Source organism: Macaca nemestrina, chromosome 3 (assembly GCF_043159975.1).
Source record: "Macaca nemestrina isolate mMacNem1 chromosome 3, mMacNem.hap1, whole genome shotgun sequence".
NCBI classification, from domain to species: Eukaryota; Metazoa; Chordata; class Mammalia; order Primates; family Cercopithecidae; genus Macaca; species Macaca nemestrina.
Genome location: NC_092127.1, coordinates 150,275,811 through 150,297,077, shown reverse-complemented (window position 1 = coordinate 150,297,077; position 21,267 = coordinate 150,275,811). Strand labels below are relative to the sequence as shown.

The 21,267-nt window shown below is 33.3% G+C and overlaps 1 protein-coding gene across 3 annotated transcripts in view; it reads right to left on the bottom strand.

The window, feature by feature from the left end:
• Positions 1 to 10,199: 10,199 nt before the first annotated feature.
• The window catches only part of LOC105487678 (gamma-aminobutyric acid type A receptor subunit alpha4), a 76,876-nt gene continuing 65,808 nt past the window's right edge, over positions 10,200 to 21,267 (bottom strand). For 2 of the 3 annotated variants that reach the window (XM_071093637.1, XM_071093636.1), the window contains exon 9: positions 10,200 to 20,731. In XM_071093637.1, coding sequence (XP_070949738.1) covers positions 20,193 to 20,731 — 539 coding nt within the window. In that variant the 3' untranslated portion in view covers positions 10,200 to 20,192. The remainder of the gene's footprint in view (positions 20,732 to 21,267) is intronic. The other variant, XM_011751198.2, reaches the window with a different exon arrangement.

Here is a 21,267-nt window from a genome sequence, read left to right as displayed (position 1 = left end):
ATTGCTATCTCCACAGGGGAACTAAAAAGACAGCCATTAGGAGTGTTCTTCTAATATAAGTCCCTCTGTAATAAAGGAAACAAAAGAATTGAGATAGGTGTTCCTACCTACCAACATAATTCCTAGTAACACCTGTTGGGATCTTTTCTTTCCATGTCGCAGCTCTCTTTTGGCAAGCCCCCTGGCTCCGTGTTACATCTTTATCCCACTTGGTGATGAGAGAACTTTGAGATTGCCTGCAACTCAAAGCAAGTCATAAATCCAGTGTAGCCCATCTGACCTCTCCTAAGCATGCTAGGATGCTAATTATGATGACCACATAATATTTTGTCCAAACTGAGACCCTTGAAAGTGAAAGAGGGCAATGGAATTAATTAAAATTATGTGTTTTACTATTTTTTGAGATTTTTGAGACTTTATATTGGTGGACCAATAAAGTGCAATTCAAAATTCATTTTGGAAATTAAATTAGTTCTTAAAATTAAAATGATATAACTCTATATTAAAGCTAAAACGTTTTTTAAATCCTGTATTGATAATATGAACATTATAAAATGGCACTTTGGGAGGCGGAGGCAGGTGGATCACCTAAGGTCAGCAGTTTGAGACCAGCCTGGCCAACATGGTGAAACCCCGTCTCTACTCAAAATACAAAAATTATCTGAGTGTGGTGTCGGACGCCTGTAATCCCGGCTCCTCTGGAGGCTGAGGCAGGAGAATTGCTTGAACCAAGCAGGCGGAGGTTGAAGTGAGCCGAGATCGTGCCATTGCCCTCCAGCTGGGCAACAAGAGCGAAGTTCCATTTCAATATATATATCATTCTTGCTGTATGCTGTGCTGATGTATTTTAATTAGTGTTTTGGTCTGTAAGATTAGGTCACTGGTATTTTCTAAAGAATGTATTTTAATATGGTATTATTGCTTGTAAACTTTTTAAATCGCCTATAGTCTTCTCATATATGAACTTTATGAGTGATATATGTAAAATTTTTGACATTTTCATTTAACTCTTCACCATATATTATAGTATTTTAAATTGAGAAAATAAGCTCATAGAAATCCGGCTAAATAGAAAATATCCTTTCTATTTTTTTTATTTTGAAATATGTAATTTTTCAGCCCAAATATATTTGCAAGTACCTTCTTTTTGCCTCTATTAAGGGAACCTATCTTCAACAAATGTTTGTATGAGACAAATTTCATTAACCTTTTTGTTATTTATGATTCTTTTGAAGGTTTTACAAATTTAGATCCTGAAAATTGGAAAGCCTTTTAAATTTTATGTCGCTAAAAATGTGAATTTATACTACTTATAGTAGAAATCCTATGAAAAAAATTATATAAATTTAAAATATTCCAAAGCACAATTATAGAATGTGAAAATTAAATATTATATAAAATTTAAGATACAATTGAAGTTGTTCATATTATCCCTTGATTTTGAGTGAGTATTTGAAATATTTTCCTGTGTCATGGGCTTTGTTTTTAATAACTACAATCTGCTATATTTTCAAAACCCCTATTTTATTGGCACAACGATTGAGTTCTTTGAAAATTTTCAAATGATTTTAACACAATTCAACAATTTTTTTCTGTCATAAAAAGTTTACTATTTTTGTAGATAATTTAAGTTTATTTACAAAGTTTTTTTTTAAGGATCAAATGTTTGCAAAATCCTGTTTGGAAGCAACAAAGAAACAAAACGTGCTATTATGTTTAAGTCTACTTTTTTGTTTGTTTTACTCAATTCCAGTTTCATCACACATAAAAAAAGATTCATCTAATTATTACATATAACACTATGAATATTAACAATTACAGCATATATATACACATATATACATATATATACACACACACACACACGTATATATATTTTCCCCCCGAGATGGAATCTCGCTCTGTAGCCCAGGCTGGAGTGCAGTGGCACGATATCGGCTCACTGCAAGCTCCGCCTCCCAGTTCACGCCATTCTGCTGCCTCAGCCTCCCCGGTAGCTGGGACCACAGGCGCCTGCCACCACGCCAGCTAATTTTTTCTATTTTTAGTAGAGACGGGGTTTCACCACGTTAGCCAGGTTGGTCTCCATCTCCTGACCTCGTGATCCACTGGCCTTGGCCTCCCAAAGTGCTGGGATTACAGGCGTGAGCCAACACGCCTGGCCTACAGCTTATATTTCAATTGCAGTTTAGATACATTAATTAATTGTGTGCATACCACAGCTCATTCCAAGAATATAGTTATCCCATTGGATTCCCAATTTAATATGAGTATTTATTTTCTCCTAGGATCTTGTGTTCTTCCCAATTCAAGTTCATATTCTACTGTAATAATTGATTTTAAATATTGCTTGAACTGAATATAAAATCGCATTCCCAATAGCAGCTGATATTTTACTCTTTGGAAGAATGAATTTTCCGATGTTTTAATTTGAGTGCATAAATTAAAGTAAGTTTTGGTAAATAGTAGAATATATATTTACAATATAGTTAGTTTTTCTAACTTTCCTGTGCTGCTAGTGTCCCAGACCACCTTCCTTCATTAGTAAGTATCCTTAATGATGTATTTAATAGAATGGTTGTTGTATTAGTCCATTTTCATGCTGGTAATAAAGACATACCCCAGACAGGATGATTTATAAAGGAAAGAGGCTTAATTGACTCACAGTTCCATATGGCTGTGGAGGCCTCACTATCACGGTAGAGGATGAAGAAAGAGCAAAGTGATGTCTTACATGGCAGCCAGCAAAAAGCAAATGAGAGTCAAGTGAAAGGGGTTGCCCTTATAAAACCAACAGATTTCATGAGACTTATTCACTACCACAAGAACAATATGGTGGAAACTGCCCCCCATGATTCAATTATCTCCCACTGGGTCCCTCCCATAACACATGGGAATTATGGGAGCTATAATTAAACATGAGATTTGGGTGGGGACACAGCCAAACTATATCAGTGGTGAGTAAGGTTTGATCTGGAAAGGTCAGATAAACAGAGACAGGATATTGCTAGTTGTCTGTCAGGTTTGTCCATGTGTTAAAATCATAATATTGTTTACTGCACACATTTCACACTTTTTAAAATGAGATGACAGCAGAAGCTACAAGTGCAAAGTCAAGATCTAACAAATCCACACTGACTTATTTTAATGCAAATATAAATAGTAATTTTTCAACAAAAATAAAACATCTGGGATAAATAGTGTGTTGAACAAGATGCCAAGAAATAAGATATACATTCTTTTGTATGGTGTGTTTCTGTGAGCCTGATGCCTTCAGAACTTGCCAGATGAAGTACACATATAAGTCTACTATCGCAAGATCTTCTCTCACCTAACATCTTTCAAAGCACAAACTGTTTACATTCCCTATCTCCCACCCCTTCCCAGGTCTTAGTCTTAGAAGTGAGAAGAGGCACAATGTGCTCACCTCTTCTTTTCATGTAAGTCTCATCTGTCTGCAAAACACCAATCATCCCACCTTTGTTCTCAGTCTAGATCCCCTCACAAATCCAATTTGAGGGAGATGAGTGATTGGAACTCTCTAAAGCAGATTTGGCCAACTGTCAGGTTAGCTTTTTTTTTGTAATGGAATATGAGGAGAAATTAAACTAGAGGGCCAGGAGGAAAACAGGAAGGATAAGGAGATGAGTGGTGTATAGCGTAGGTCTCAGGAAAATGTGTATAGAGACATTTGGGGGCAAGGATATGGAAGTAAATGTGGAATATGGGGAAAAAAGATGAGAGATGAAAGGAGTTTTTCAAAAGTGTTCATTTGTGTTATATGTACACACTTCATGTTTAAGGAATCCAAGTAAATAAATTTCCTTTTAAATTAATTTGTATCACTGTGCTGTTATTCTTTGACTACCATGCTGTAATTCTATGATTTCAATAAGATAAAAAAGAGAACAACCAATGGAATTTAGAAAAAAAAATTCATACAATAATGTCTTGATCAAGAAAGAATTCAAATCTAAAATAATTATTTAGCTATACTAGCACTTGTAAAATATATTTTATCTATGATACCACACTGCACAGCCCTGCAGCCTGACTGCGTGACATTATGAAGGGTTCTATTTCATGCTTTCTGGAAAGTTTTTGTTTTTTAAACTAATGGTTTGCAAGTTATTTGGCAGAAGTGACATCTTTATTTAGACCCTATGAGCTGCTTATTTATATAGACCGTCTAACATTGTGAAATTTGAACCTCAAAAACTAATTTCAAATTTGCCTAGTTTCAAATTGCCACTTAATGGCTCAGTTGCTGCCCACTATCAGATCTGGAACTAATCAACTAATTAAAGGGACAGTTAAGGGAATGGCATAATATCGGCAGGAAGGATATAGCTTTAGTGGTACAGTCCCAAAACTCAGAGTTTCCTTGATTTATTAAATCGTATGGTTATTTTTAGTGAAGGTTTAGAAAGAAGCCTCTCTACTCTGGCAATTCTTTTTACTAGAACCTGAATGACCTCTAATTTTAACACCCTGCCTAGAAAAACATCTATGATCCAGTTCTCTCACAGTCTTGTTTATTGTGTTATGAATGTAGAGATATGCATCCTCTATGGGTTTCATTGAAGAATAAATAGTTCTTCCTCTAAATTATCTTATCTGGATTAGTGCTTGACTATTAGGTAGTGGCAGCATACACAAAAACATACCAAATAATACTGGTCAAAGGGAAATGATAGCTAGGGTTATTTTTCTTAGGCTACAATTATATACTAACTATAAGGTAAATTATCCAATCACATGTTTTTGTTTGTTTGTTTGTTTTAAGACAAAGTCTTGCTCTGTTGCCCAGGCTGGAGTCCAGTGATGCCATCCTGGCTCACTGCAACCTCTACCTCCCAGGTTCAAGTGATTCTCCTGCCTCAGCCTCCTGAGTAGCTGAGATTACAGGCGTGCGCCACCACGCCCAGCTAATTTTTATATTTTTAGTAGAGACGAGGTTTCACCATGTTGGTCTGGCTGGTCTCGAACTCCTGACGTCGTGATCCACCCGCCTCAGCCTCCCAAAGTACTGAAATTACAAAGCGTGAGTCACCACACCAGTCCTCGATCACATTTTTTACATTTCAATGTAGAGGATCTAGGACCAAGTCATCTAAATTTCAGTTTTTCAGCAGCCAAGAAGGTGTGAAATGATGACATTCACTAAATAGACTACTGAATAGTGTCAAAACATATGACAATTAAAGATGGCCACAATACTTTGACTCTCTTCCATAGAGAAGCAAGGCCTACATCCCTTTGTCTTGAATTGGAGTGGACTCTGTATCTACTTTGACTAATAGAATATGGCGGAAGTAACAGTATGCTAATTTGTATGCTGGGCAGTAGTGGGTTTGCTATTTCTACTTCCTGTCACTTGGAATGCTTACTCTGGGGGAAACCAGCTGCCACATAAGAAGTCTAACTTCTGACACTGCCATCCTATGAGAAAACTCAACGTAGCCACTTGCAGAGAAAGATCCTCAAACAACCACTACTGTTGTACTTCTCTCCAGCCAGGCATCAGGCCTGTGAGTGAGAAAAGCACTCCTATGGCTCCATTTTTGGCAATATTTCACTGCAGCTTCATAAGAAATCCCAAGTGAGAATCACCCAGGTGAGCCTACAGAAAAATGAATAAGAAAACCAAAAACGGTGTTTTTTGTTGTTGTTGTTTTGTTTTGTTTTGTTTTTAACCAAATTTCAAGGAACTTTGTTAAGCAGCAATAGACAACTGGAATAACACTCAATATTTATTAAGGGCCAGGAGCAGTGACTCACATCTATAATCCCAGCACATTAGGAGGCCAAGGCAGGCAGATTACCTGAGGTCAGGAGTTTGAGACCAGTCTGGCCAACACTGTGAAACCTGTCTCTACTAAAAATACAAAAATTAGCCAGGCATGGTGCTATGTGCCTGTAGTCCCAGCTACTCAGCAGAGGCAGGAGAATCACTTAAACTTAGAATGTGGAATTGTAGTGAGCCGAGATCGCACCACTGCACTCCAGCCTGGGTGACAGAGCAATAATCCATCTTAAAAAAATAAAAAATAAAAAAAATAAGCACTTTGTGCAAGACACTTTTGAAACCTGTTCAACTTATTTAAACATCAAAAACATTCTTGACTAATTACATCTGAGTTCCTCTTCAATTGTTCTAAACATCAGAATTATGATTATAGATCCATGGTAGTATCTTTAGTTCAGAGCATTACAAATGGTTGTTTTAGTCATAGTACACAGTCTTAAACTGGAACTGTGTGAAGTAAATTGTCTAGCCCATTTCTTTTAAATAGTTAATATTATATTATCAAAAACACATAAATAAAGTGAAAATTATTGTTGGCATGCTGTAATAGGTCAGCTCTGACATTAAAAATATCAACATTTTATTGACAAAATATGCAAGGTGACATTAGTGAGGCTATTAGATTTTAACTACTCAACTAAACTTAAAATTCAAATTAGCCAATAAACTAAACCTACAAATTGCAAAGTGCTATGCTAGGACCCTCATTTTGTCATCAGACCAATGAGTATGTTGATTTTTATCTTGTTAAACCCCCAGGATAAAACTGTGAACTCGTGATCAGAGAGTATTCATCCTTTATCCAAATATAATTGCTTTACAGATTTAAAAAATGGTACCAAGTAATTACAAAGTAGATACAGAGAACTTAGGAAAATGCCAGGAATTAAATACACTAAGGAGGATCTAGAGGTGGCCTCAGCAGGCAAGATGGCCAGTGCTGTGATTTACAGGTTGCCAGCAAGACAAGAGCCGGAAAAAAGTGGTCCAGGCAAAGGATTTAGCTTGAAAAAGCATCAAGATATTTCCTTGCAGGCATGATACGTTTAGAGAATTTCATGCAGTCCTGAGTGATTAGGTCATAGAATAGGTGGAGGCAAAGGATAAAGGTGATTATGTTGGGCCCTAAATGTCATGGTAAAGAATTTATATTTTATTCCCCCAAAACAAACACAGACTAAGGCAAATGTGAAATGAACAGAAATGAACTTTAAAAACATTTGGCATCAGAGTATAGAATGGATGAGTCTGGAAAGACAAGATCAAGAAACCTGCAATAAGACCATTACTTGAGCAGAAATGCAAGGAGTAATTGTCTAATGGAAAATGAATTACATATCACTCAACCTTTATGATGAATGCCAGCGTTTTAGATCTGCTCTTTAAGAGATATATTTGAATAATTCAGTTAGCACAGTCTCTAAAGGGCATTTTCAATTCTATGTACGGTTTATTTTTTGAGTGGCCGGAAGGTATAATTCTATTTACAATGCAATCTTTTCCAAAATAAACAGCAATAGCTTCCCCCAACCCCTAACATTTGCTTTTTTGTGCTAAAATAAGCATTAGACCTAGTCTTACTTATGAGTGAAAAATAGATTGTTCTCATTTATAGAGCAGTATTATTTATTATATGATGTAGTGTTTAGAGAGCTATGCACTTGAAAATACGCAAAAATAGAAACACGCCCTCATCTTTTCCATTTTCCATTTTACATGCAGAAGAGAAGGGGATTTTTGTTCTCTTCTCTCTGTGACCCTGCTAGAAACACTACAAACTGTGAGAGAAGGAGTTTTGGCACCAAATTGTATTACATTTACACCAAGTGAAGAGTAAGCAAAATGCAGGAAACTGAAGTCATGGAAAAAATGGAAATGCTATCAGTATGTCAGAATAAGATATCAATTAAGGTATATCCCTCTGCTCAGCATACACATGTATCAATGTGTTCAGTTTTCAACTGATAAATGTACATGGGGCATCTTGACAATAATATTATTACATAAGCAGACATATGGGCCTTACTTAAAAAATGATGCCCCTGATTAGCATTTATCTTAATGCTGATGATACAGATTCATGAATCCATTTGCCTAGAATGTGCAGTTGATGAATATTACCCTGAAGAGTTTTCAAAGGTGAACATAGTCCAAACCAATGTTAAATAGATGACGCTATTTTACATTCTTCAGAACAAAATGAGAGGGATAGCATTTAACAATTTACATGATGAATGTATATTTGACATCAGCAAAACATACTGGAATAACATAGCAGGAATTCATATAATTTTTCTTTTAAAAGAGATTAATTCTCAGAATGCACAGAGAATAATAATGTAGATTAGGTAACACTGTAAACAAGTACACAATTACTGAACCACCCGAGAGTTTATTTTCATAACCAAGAGACCAGCCTTGAGCTTCAGCTTCCAATTAATCAGAAAGAAAATTGACCTTGGACAACTAGACTTCTCCAGAAAATGAGCTATATAGAAATTATTCATCAAAGATTAAAACAAATGAAACTAGTATAATGTATGCCATTGATTTAATCCAGTTTTGAAAGTTATCATTCCTCCAAGTACTCCATTAATTTATTTCCCCTACATCTCTATTTATGCTTGTGACTGTGGAGAATTTTGTTTCTTTGATTTTGACTTCCACCTTCTTCTATATTGACTATAATTCTCTATTATCAACCTTGAATATAAGAGGCAAGCACTTTCTGAATAGTATTCCACTCAATTGAGTAGAATCTGGCAGTCAATGACAGTTTCAGAAATGTGTGTGTGTGTGTGTGTGTGTGTGTATACAGTCATACATATATATGCGTGCATAAATACTAAGTGAATATAAAAACACACACATAAATTTGTGTACATACACACACATATATAACAAAAATCACTACACAATAAATAAAAAGAGCTGTACATTTTAAACATTAAATTTTAAATATAATTTTTCTTACTATAGTATAAAATCATATTTAAGTGACCAAATACCATAAATATGGAGTCGACTTAACTCAAATAATATGTCATACAGCAAGTGAACAAAAGAAGAATTCTGTGTGTATTATGTGTTTTGTTAGTCTGTGTTCATATAGGAATATGTTGTGTGTGTGTTGTGAACATCCGCGGTCAACTTTTTCCTCTCAGGTGTATTCTCTTCTTTAAAAGCTATAATCATCATTTCTATCACTCTTCAGTGCTTGTAGAATGAAAAATATCATGTGCAATGATTGAGATTTAATGTTGAATTTTAAAAGTGCAAAGATAGAAGTAATTTGTGAAGGATGATGCTGAAGTTTCTTATTCTATTCAGTCATTGTAACCAGTGTGATTCAAGATTGGTTGATGTATGGGTCATGGCCAGCAGCAGCTTTTTTCAGAAGTAGGAGAAATTTTCTTCCCTGTCAATTATATAAGAAGGAATCTAAAGTATGTGATTTTGGACACCATCTTTCCTAATATGAGACATACTTTCCTACGACTAATACAATGGTAAAATAAAACCTACCAGTTCTTAGATTCACAAAAAACTACTTTATGTCTCAAATATTTGTTCAGTTTTAATTTCAATTATATTTGAATGAATAATATTGAGGAAAAACAAAAGAAAATTTACTGCTTGCACAAGCAACAATTTTTATTCTAGTTGGAAACTAGCCAATGAGCTACATTGATGTACATTTTATTGAACTGTGGCTCTGAGATCATGTGGTTCTCTGAGGCTACATCATATCTTATTCATCCCGATAGCACCCAGTACCTAGAATAGTGTTTTTCAAGTTGTATTCTGTGGAACCTTGGGGTGCTTCAGATATCTGCAAATATTTGATTTGCTCTACTTCTTTAAAAGCATATATAGCTTAAACTCCATGTATGCAAACATATATACACATGTATACATATGTATATATGTTCCATATCAATTATATGTATTATAATACACATATAATAAACACGTGTGTGTATATATGCCCAAGTTGAAGACTTCAGAGATAATGAAAACATTAACTTATATGGCCAGGGAAGCTTAGTTTTTAATAAATACAGGAAAAATATCTATACATACATTTGAATTTCTTGAAAATGTCGGTGCTTAGGAAAGTTGAATGTTACAAAATGTGTTTTTCTAAAATTTTGAACTGAGCATATCCAACTATGTAAAATTATATTTAAAATATTTGTTCTAGGTACATAGGGGTTCATTACCTTAATCTCTCCAAATATGCACACTTTTCCTAATAAAAAATTTTTTTTAAAAAAGCTATAATCAAAAACTTACATTTTTTTCTTCAAGAAAGAGATGTTTTGGAATACTACATTTAGGATGTTTCATCGTACATTATATGATGTAAAAAAAACTTTATAAAAGACAGTCACAGTATTCAAAGTGTTTTATTTCATCAAACTAATTACAGTTAATAATCTGAGCTAAATATTAAAATGCATAAACTCACATGTTTTTATTAAATGTTAATCCCATTCAGTTTCTCAGACATTTACTTTGGTCTTCCAAGTTAAGATTAAGTCATAGATTGATTGCTGTACTTTATTAATTTTAACTCTCTTCGTTGGGTTGAATCTTTAAAAAAATACACACAAATACACACATTTGAACTCCATTAGTGAACCAAAACCACATAGTGAAAAGTTTTTATTATGCCACATCAGATATTACAGGTCGTATAACTTTTCTTCCTCCATATAACCTACAAAGAATTTTTCAAACCATTAAAATTTGGCAAAACTCCAATCTCGATGGTGGTATTGGTCATGCAGAGAATTAGATGTTAAGTAAAAACCAGGAACATTCATGATAGCAGCAGGGATTTTAAAGTGAACTATCAAGTCAGACAAAATACTGTGACCAGTTTAAAGGAAGGATATTTATAGACAGAAAAAACAATACACAAACCAAAAAATATTCCAAAGATATTTATGTTTATTGTTTTAAATTTAAATAGAAAAAATACATTAGAGGGATATGTTTTATATTTTAATAATTCCAGAGTTTAGCTCCAACACATTTATCTTAAAATATAAGTATCTTTGATTAAATTTTATAGAAATTTAAATCCTTACTATTTTAAAGACTCATTTTCCAGTGAGAAATTGAGACCTGAATAACTCTACAATGCTATGCTCTAGTATAAACTTTGTGTTAAGAAGCAAAGGAACTGTATTACCATGAGGAATAAGTTGAGCTTTGAAAAGCAAGGGACATTTACTTAAAGAGACAGTGTTTAAAAAATCATTTCCTGATGAATTACTTTAAAATTGTAAACCAATATTTGATAATGTTCCTTTTTTTCAAAATAAATTTGCCAAAACAAAATAATAATGACTATGTGCTCCTCACTATAGTATACCATGATAATATTCCTACATAGAATAAAATTGCCAATTTCAGGGAGTCAAATGTGATTACTAAAACCTCAAGAAATATGTTCTTGAGGAAGTAATTTTCCTATAAAATCAAAACACCTCTATCTCCTATCAAACCTTGAACTGTTATAAATATCACACTTCACATTTACTATTCTAATTGAGCAAGAATATTGAAGCTCAGATGATAACAAATTTAGTTTTTTATGATATGATGAAATATGCATTTTTTACTTCTATAATAAGGAATATTTTCAATTGTACAACTAAACAATTTTAAAATTATTCAGGAGAAGAAAGAAGGGAATGAACTTTATATTCCTCAGTTTGTACAACACTTCATCTGAAAAATCAAAGAAAACCTTTATTTCTTCTGAAGTTTTCAATATTTTCAGAATCAAAGTAAATATCAGGGGATTTCCTTCATTAAGGATAAACCAGTGGAAAAAATTAACCTCCTATTTCAAACTATAGACATTCAAAGTATTATCGCATAGATACAGCTTTTCATGAAAACTGGATTCTCATTCAATTTACAATGAAGCTCCCTCAAAATCATATAACCTTACCTTATCAACCAACAATTTTTTTTCTGCCTCTTGAAAAATGAAAGCTTTGATTTACTGTATACTTGAACTAGGAGACAATATACATAATCAGTAAACTGACAAGCCAACATGCTACACTGTATTAGCAACATCTGTAAAGACAAAATACAGACTACAATTCACAAATATAAAACACTGAGAAAAAAATATGTCAATCATAGTTTAACTGAAATACTATACATTTTCTGTTATCAGAGCTTCTTTTATTTCCCCCAAAGGAAGCTGTTTCCTATGGACTTCAAGTAATAATTTGTATAGATACCCATGGAAATCTATAATTTGCATATTAATTTGCCTTTGGAAATAATATTATGCAATTGGTAGTATCTTATATTGCCAACAACATAACTTTGTTCAGGTATTTGCCAGACTCCTTTAATGCATACTATAGTAATAATAAAAATGAGACATATATGAGCAAATATAAAATATGAGACATGAGAAAATATAAAATATGAGGCATGAGAAAATATAAAATATGACATATATGATAAAATATAAAACAAATGAGTTCAGAAACATATTGTATTAAAGAGATTATGTATATGTATTAATATAGGGAAAAAATCCTAACTGCACTTCACATTATGATATTCATATGTGATCTACAAATTTCAAGGGAGAAATTTTTATCAAATTATATAAATCCACATTATCTCCATATTTTACAGTCTGTTTTGCTGACACCATTTGTTTATTCTCTCTGATCACACACACTCACACCAAAATCCCAATGTATTATAGGAAGCTATTTCCAAAGTAGGTTATATCTTATAGCAACTAGATTTACATGGGATAAGTAGAAGTAATGAAAAGTTTGTTTTACTGAAAACTAAATGAAATGTATATAGTAGAAAAATTAAAGAAGACTATAATTAGATTTAAATCTTAGTGTTAATATAGAATATTAACATATAAATAATATAAATATTAATGTTAATATAGAATTTAAATCTTAGTGTTAATATAGAATTTATCCTTTACTACTTGTTTAACATGACCAACTCTGTCATAGCTTGAGGTATCTGGTGACATTTCAAATACATTTGTGTCATTCTTTTTCGCAAGTTAGTATTTTCAATTAAATTAATCAGTTCAGTGATAATATAGTACTCTTGAACATTGTAAATTTCCTTTGCATAGTTCCATTTTTCCATTTTGAAGTGGAGATGTTTGTCTCTAGTAAAAGGAAAGGATACCATTTTATTCAAGGTTTCTTTTATATTACACGTGGGTATTCCTTTTATTTTTTAACAGAAGTAATTAGTGGTTGAGAAAAGCTGTTAAGAAACCATAAGCATTTAAAAAATTTCCATTAAATGTATCGTTATCCAAAAAGAACTTAAAAATGTTTATACTTATAATTAAAGGAATAAGTACTTCACTAATCTACTGATGAATTGAAGGACAGGAAAATATAAACAGTGTAATAAATTAACATTGGGATAGAAATACATGACTGAAAAGTAAAGCTCAGGAGAGAAAAATGAAAATAAAAAAAGGCAAGGGAAGCAATCTCAGAGGACAACTCTGGGATTCCCCTATAGAAACTAAAGAAGCTTGCAGAAATACTACAAAGGAAAATGTAAAAAGAATTTATTTTTTATACAGGAGATCTTTCTATCAGCTTCCTAGTCCTTCTCATTTTTTCTGAGGTGCCATAGAGCTGGTTTAATCTAGATTTAATCTAGGTTTAATGCTTGATTCCAGTGACATCTGATATACAGAAGGTAAAAGCCATGTAGCTCTGGTTGTCATATCAGTAAAAGATACTCTGGTCAATCCCTGGTCTATTGGAAGTGCAAATAACATATGGTGACTCAGTTAAAGATGGTGAAATAAAAATATTCATAATTCATTCCCCACCTAAGACAGCCTCCTAAAATAACAATGAAAAATTGAGAAAAAAATGAAAACTCCATAATTAACAAGTAATTGATGACAAACTATAGTCAGTAGCTTTTAAATAGGTAGCCATTTGCACTAATAGGAGAAAGGAAATTGATTGGCATTTATCTTAAGCAGGATGTATATTTCAGTAAGTATCACTGTCCTGAGATATTTCAAAAAAAGATGGTTTGTTGGAAACCTCTGTAGGATGGAGTGTAAACAGGCAAGAGAAAAACAAAATCTGTCTTCATACGATTTTACTATATACTTCCAAATAGTGGAATGTAGAAGCAAAGATAAAAATTCTGATAGACTATATTTGAGAGTTGTGAACAAGTTTGCTGAATAATATAGAATACTAAGCTTAATGTGGGGAAGGGGGCGGGACTAAGAGCAAGAATCACCAGCAATAACATAAAGAAAGTAAAACAGAGAGTTTTACACTGTGAACTACATAGGCTACCCAAATGTCAAAAATAGATTTAAAAATATGGTGCCTGGGCAGAAGAAAAAACACATAAAACAGTTTTGGGGAGGTGGGCTTGAAACCTGAAATTTAAATAGCTTCTGTGGGCTGATCTGACTCACCCTCCCACCACTTCCCACACTATAGTTCAGTAAATAGCTGGCTCTGCTCAGTGATTAATAGAAAGAAACCAGCCCCAAAATAGGGAAGGGAGACAAAAACTCAATGAAAAAGCAGATGAAGCTCATGCCACATAAAAACTTTTTCAAGAAATAGAGGAAGAGTTTATATAAATAGTTCTCTGTAGTCTCAAAAATATTATAGACATGATCTCATTAATAGAGAAAGAGAGAAGCTCAAAGAAGATATTTCAATAAAGCAATGGTAAAAATGAAGAAAGAGATGAAAAATGAAATGACAGTGACCAAGAAAGCAATGGAAAACTAAATAAACCACTATGAAGTTGAAAAGTACATTAGAAGTTACAAAATAGAATAATCACAACTGAAAACTCACTAGGGTTATGGTTAACAAAAGTTAAAGAAAATTTTAAAGATACCAAAGTCATTACAAAGAATACTATAAATAGTTATAGAGCAGGGGTCCCCAACCCCTGGGCCACTGACCAGTACTTATCCATGGCCTGTTAGGAATTGGGCAGCACAACAAGAGGTGAGTGGCACCCATTGAGCATTACTGCCTGAGCTCTGACTCCTGTCAGATTAGTGGTGGCATTAGATTCTCATAGGAGTGCATGCGAGGTTGTCCGCTCCTTATGAGAATCAACTAATGCCTGATGATCTGAGATGAAACAGTTTCATCTGAAAACCATTCCCCCACCCTCACCGGTGCCTATTGCCAAAACAGTTGGGGACAACTGTATAGAGACAAAAGGGATTTGACATAATTGGCATTTCTAAAAAAATTTACTTAGACATAATTGCAGAAAATTTTCCTGAAATAAAAACTGGGAAAAAAGCACCGACTCTCTAAATCTCTTGCTTTAAAGAAACACCATCCAAATTTCAACAATTTCTTCAGTTTTACCCTCCTATTTTTATCTTATATTGATATAAGTCAATTTAATTTTGTATTATTTAGTGACAGCATATATGTCATATTGGCTGCTACATTTATAAAACTGTGTCTTTTAATCAAGCAATCTACTCTTCTAGACAAACATATCCAAATATAAAATATTTATAATTTCTGGGTGGTAGAATTTTGAGATTGTTTTTAAATTTCCGCAATGTCTATCTTTAACAGTCATGTATCACTTTTACAAATGACAATGAAGTAATTGCACTTAAAAAAAAAAAAGAATAGAAGGCAAAGTTTAAGAGAGGAAAGAAAAAAATAAGAGCTCTCTATTGTTCCACTACCTCTAGATTTGTGGCCCTCCAAACCATAGTTCACACAATAATCAGGTGATTTTTCTAAAATAGAAAAATAAGGATGTTAGTTTTCATAGTATTATCCTTCAAGATTTTTAATAAATTGCCACTAATCCTGAACAAATTCCATTATTTTAGTAATTTACATAAAACTCTCCCTAATCCAGGCCGTTTCGGTCTTTCCAACCTCAACAACTCTCACTTCCCTGCATTCACCCTTCCCTCCAAACACTGAACTAAGAATTTGTAGTAAGAGTTTCCTTTGACTTTCCACATCTTCATCTCCTCTCCTGCCTCAGGTGGTGATAAAATTGTGCTTTTGTTTTTTTGTTTGTTTGTGGAAGTGGGAACGGAGGCTATAAGAACTACAAATCCTTCTACAAAATTTAGTTTAAGATTATCTCTGTGAAAGCTTCTCTGCTATCACTCTTGTCCCTCTCCATCAACAATGTTATTAAGTTATGTGCATCTTTTATCCACCTCTAGATCAGTGCTATGTGAGCAATTTTGGAGTCTGAGGCAGAAGAAAATATTATTACTATTGATTCCATTAATTTATTTAAAATTTGTATATTCTGTTCGTCATAAATTTTTTGCATTAATTTTGATTTTTAAAAATATTGACTTAAATATTAGGTATCTTGATTATTGAAGTTTGGGTGTCCCCATATATATTTGTGCCTGAGATGAGTATCACCCTAGTTTTGGCCCTGCTGTATTCTACTGAAGCATTTGTTACACCCCATAATTTTTGTCTGTACATCCATCATCTCTACCAGACTGTGACTACCTGCAAGGAAAGGGGCTAATTTTATCTCTGTATATCTAAAAATCAGCACAGTTTCTAAACTGGGCAGGAGCCCACTTAGTGAATAAAAGGCCAGGAAATCCCAGAAAGGAGAAATAACCAATATTCTACAGTCTTTAAAGAATACAATCTTCCCTGGGGAAGAATACACTTAATCTAAATGGAGAGATGTTATACATATTTTTTAAGGTAAGGAAACCTTAGTTTGAAGCAAGCCATGAACTTAAAGTAATCAAGCGGTAGAACTAAATTTTTGTCCATAAGCACTTATTGTGGTGCAAACTATTCAGTGTTTTTATTACAAGAGTATGCTTTTATTTACTATGAGAATCAGAGAATATTAAAACTGAAAAGCTCTTAGATATTACATAATCCACCTCCTCCCTGTTATAAATGAGGAATCAGTCTTAGAGTCTTAGAGAGGTTAAGAGACTTGCCAAAAACCACAAGACAGTCAGAACTTGAAATTAAGTGACCCATCTCCACACCTGGTGCCTTCTACTTGAGATTATTCACAAATTTAGAAGAGGAGACCATTGAGAATGGAGAGAGCGGAGATTTTTTTCTAGGCCAGAAAGAATTGGCCAGCTCGTGGGTAAAATAAGCCACAAATAAATTTTTTATGCATTGTTTAAAATGGGGTCACTGTTAAGGTAAGGTTATTGAAAAATGACCTTTCAAAGTTCTTTCCAACCCTGTGATTTTATCTTTGTCATTTAACTTCCCTATGACTCATTTTATCAAACAAAGGGTGACTCTACTCTCTACCTACTTTAATACAAGATTTGTGAGGTCCAATTTAAAATATACATTATTCAAAGTACTATGTATGTGCACAAGTGCAAGTCATTTTAAACTGTAGATTAATCATGTAAATATATTTTTATACCTAGTCATGCCTGTAGGAAATTGAAAGTAATTATGTAGCAGTTAGTGGCCAACTTGGACTGCAGGCACTAGGTCCTGAATAAAACTATTCTGAATTTCACCTTAAAAGAGTTATATAAAGGTACCATTCACAGCCAAAATTATTCATTATTATTCAGAGACAGCCAGAACGTTGGGTGCCCCTAATTACTCTTGTGAGATTTTCTAACAGGTAAAAGTGACTGGCTCTTCACAAAAGTGTTTTTACTTGATGTACCTCTGGGTTATTGGGAAGATAGAAATGATGACCAAAATAAAAATCACTGAATGAATTCGATGAAATTCAGTTAAGGAAAGCAAGCAACATACTACTACTATTATTATTATCATCATCATCATCATCATCATCATTAACGTTGTGTGCAAATGAAATAATTTATCTTAATAATAATGTTTAAGCTTTCTAGTTAATGTGTTCTTCAAATTAACAATTAAGAATCCTTGGTTAATTTTGTCCTTTCTCGTTCTTTGGCCACCTGACTTATTTTTAAACCTTCATATGTAAAGGTAAGAAAAGAAAATCTATGAGTTCACCTAGATCTCCTGTCTACAAACCTAAAATCATTTCTTTTTATCTCTTCATACTCTGTAAGATTTGTAGAAGAATACTTCTTTTTTTAAAGGAAGCCAATGAATAGTCAATGAATTATTTCTTAAGATAGGCCAATAGATTAGCAAAGAGTAAGAGTTCCTCACCAAAACAACAACAACAACAACAACAACAACAACAAAACAACAACAGCAACAAATAAAACAGCCTTTTCATCAGAATAGTGAACTATCAGTTTCTAGCATAGTTCCTGGAACAAAGTAAGCTCTGAATAACTAGCAGTGAATCAATTGTGCTTCCAACCACATTTCCAAGCATTGTTCTCAAGGCCAGAAATCTATTCACATTCATGAAATAATTTATGATAACCTTTTTTGTACAAGTACTCTTTATTAAATATATACATATATACAGATGTTACCAGGCCTAATTTTACTAGAATCAGTTTTAAAATGGGGGATTGGGACTGGATGATTTCTACAGTATCTTTCAGCCTTAAAATGTGTTGATTTTATGGAATACATAGAAAGACAGCCAAGAAAGAATTCTTAGATATGACTTACAATTAATATTTGACATTTGCACAATTTTCAGGTCTCAAAAACTACTATTATAAGGTAATGAAATAACTGAAAAATTGATGCCAATTACCTACTATCAATTCTTTTCTAAAACAAACAAACAAACAAACAGAGAGAGAGTGATTTCGTCTGCAATGTGGCCATTTCTATCAATATGTTCCCTAAAACACCCAGAACACATTCACTCATCCATTCCAGAGCAGATAGAGAGAAGCACAGAAGAAAATCTAAAGGCAATATGACAGAAACCAGACTTAGGTTGAGCTGCATAGACAGTTGCAAAATTTTCAATTAAGTTGTTAAGCCTACTTAATGAGAAAGAAGTCAGTAGATGAAAATCCTAATAAACCACATAGCAGGGTCAGTGGCATTCTACCCCACAGCTATATTTTCTTTACTCCTTTCATTTGCCGGTCTCTTAATTTTAAAATATTCACCTTAGTTATAAAACCTTAAAAAAAAAACTCCTAAAAAACCAACATGAAGACTGCCCAGAATTACAGAACTACAGACACAAAAATTCTTCAAAATACAGCATTTCACTAGTTAATATATAGATCTATGTTGGGGAAAGCACCTGAAAATGACCGTGCTGAGTTCCTATTTCTGATGATTCTGTGATTCTGATCAAATTCTACTCTGTGACTCTGATCAAATTTGAGACAGTTAATCTATTACGTTTTGTAGTGCCCAGATTTTTACTTTCAAGTACACAATGCTTTTCACTTACAGAACAATCTGTACCACATTCTCATCTATTTGGAAAACCAATTGCTGAAGTTGTACTAACATGTACTTATCTCAAAGTGGTTATGTGAACAAATATATTTGTTATCCACTATCAGTATAGGAGGAGAAAATATTTTGAATATGTTGTCAGACTCTAAATAAATGTCCTTCACTAAAGAATGCAATGTCCTCTGCTAGTTTATGGTTCTTTGGCATGCATTGTGTGTTCTACTTTTTAAGTAATATTGTAGGTAAAGGTGCAAGAGCTTTCCTAGAGAGACAGTTTCTAGCATAGTTCCTGGGACACAGCAGGCTCTGAATAACTATGTAGTAAATAAATACATACCTGAATGAACTACCATGAAAAAGAATTCATACAATGAGTTAAACTTTGGCTCAGAGAACAAAATTTCAAATTAACTGTTAAGTACTGTTTGGCCAACATAAGAAAGGGAACACGTTTCCTCTGGTCTTTGTCTTAGTTTTTTATGCTGCAGAGTTTTTACTCTATTGATCAGCGTTTATACTATTCCATTTTTTTTTTTGCCAATGTTTCATTTAACAGGAAAATTTCTTTACCTGAAGCTCCTAAGAAGATCACCAAAGGTCACTGCACATGACATCCAATAAACAATTCTCGTTAAGGGCAGTGCCACTGGGAAATTTAGGGTGGCAGGTTGATATTCATCGGGTAGATTTTTAAAATGTCATAGTCTGTTTTCAAATATCAATGAAAAAATATGTGCCACATGCCTCTAATAGCTCTATTTCTCTTATCCCAACTTTCCAGGATGGTGTGTATTCTATCTAAGTGAATGCTGAGTTCTTTTAAATTAATTTTTCTGGAAAATAAAAACATAGTTCACTTTTTCACTGAGGAATTAACTCTCCCAATAACTGGCTTATATCTTTAAATGGAAAAATTACATAGATTTTTTATTTTAATAAAGAATAGTTGTTTATATTTAAAAACATTTAAAAAGACATTCTGCATTTTCATCATCTTTTAGCAAACTACTATAGCAACAAAATTACATTAGACTTTCTGATTTCTCCATAGTGTCCTTAGATAAATAAACAACCCAATAAACCATGTTAAATGCCCCAAATGTGACTGGAAAGAGAATACGGGCATATTTGTCAATTTTACTTGTGCCAGATCCAGAAGGTGGTGGAGCTGATGGAGGAGGAGTAGCTGACAACTTCCCAGTAGCCCCTATGGTATTAACTGTGGTCTTAATCCTCTGCAATCTTGATCCAAACACGTGACGAGCAGAAGCAGATGCAATTGAAGCCTTTCGAGACACATATCCAGTTCGGCTAGAAGCAGGAGAAGCAGATGGAAGTGCTCTTGCCGCAGATATGGTTTCAGCTGCATTTGCACGGCTGAATGGGTTTGGACTGGAAGCTAAGTAAGACCGAGGTGTGCCTTTAGAAGATTCTTGAACAACTGTGGAAGATTTGCTTGAATGGTTTCCCACCACAGTTCTGTTGCCAACATCAGATTCAGAGTGAACCGAAGCATTTGTTCTTTTTCTCATGTTCAAATTGGCATTTGTATTCTGAAAAGGTATATGAAAAAATATATTGGTTATGTAACTATGCAGCTTTGTACAAAATTTAAAGGGATCAAAATTCTTAAAATCAGTCATTTCTATAAAATAAAACTTTATTAATAAGCTGTAGTCACCTTGATTTTAAAAAGCTTTAAAATATATAACAAAATATAACATGCATACATTTGAAACTTTGAACCAAAAATCTTCTATTTCAAAACATGGTCTATTCTTATAAATAATTAGACCTTAAATCTATAGAAAGAAGATTAAGTTGTTAGAACGACAAGCTGATGTTATACTTAATTGCATTTTAAGAGTTAATGATTACTGTTCTAAAAGTTATTTGTTTAGTTTTATTGTAAATAATATTCTGTATATGTCATATACACTTCAAATTTCTCTATGTGTTTACTTTATAAACAGGGAGAACCATACCTAGTCATGTACACAGAATACCAACAATAACAACTATCCATATGTACATAACATTTATTTATTTAAAAAGTCCAAAAACTTTGATTTCCAAATCCTTTGAATTTACTGTCAT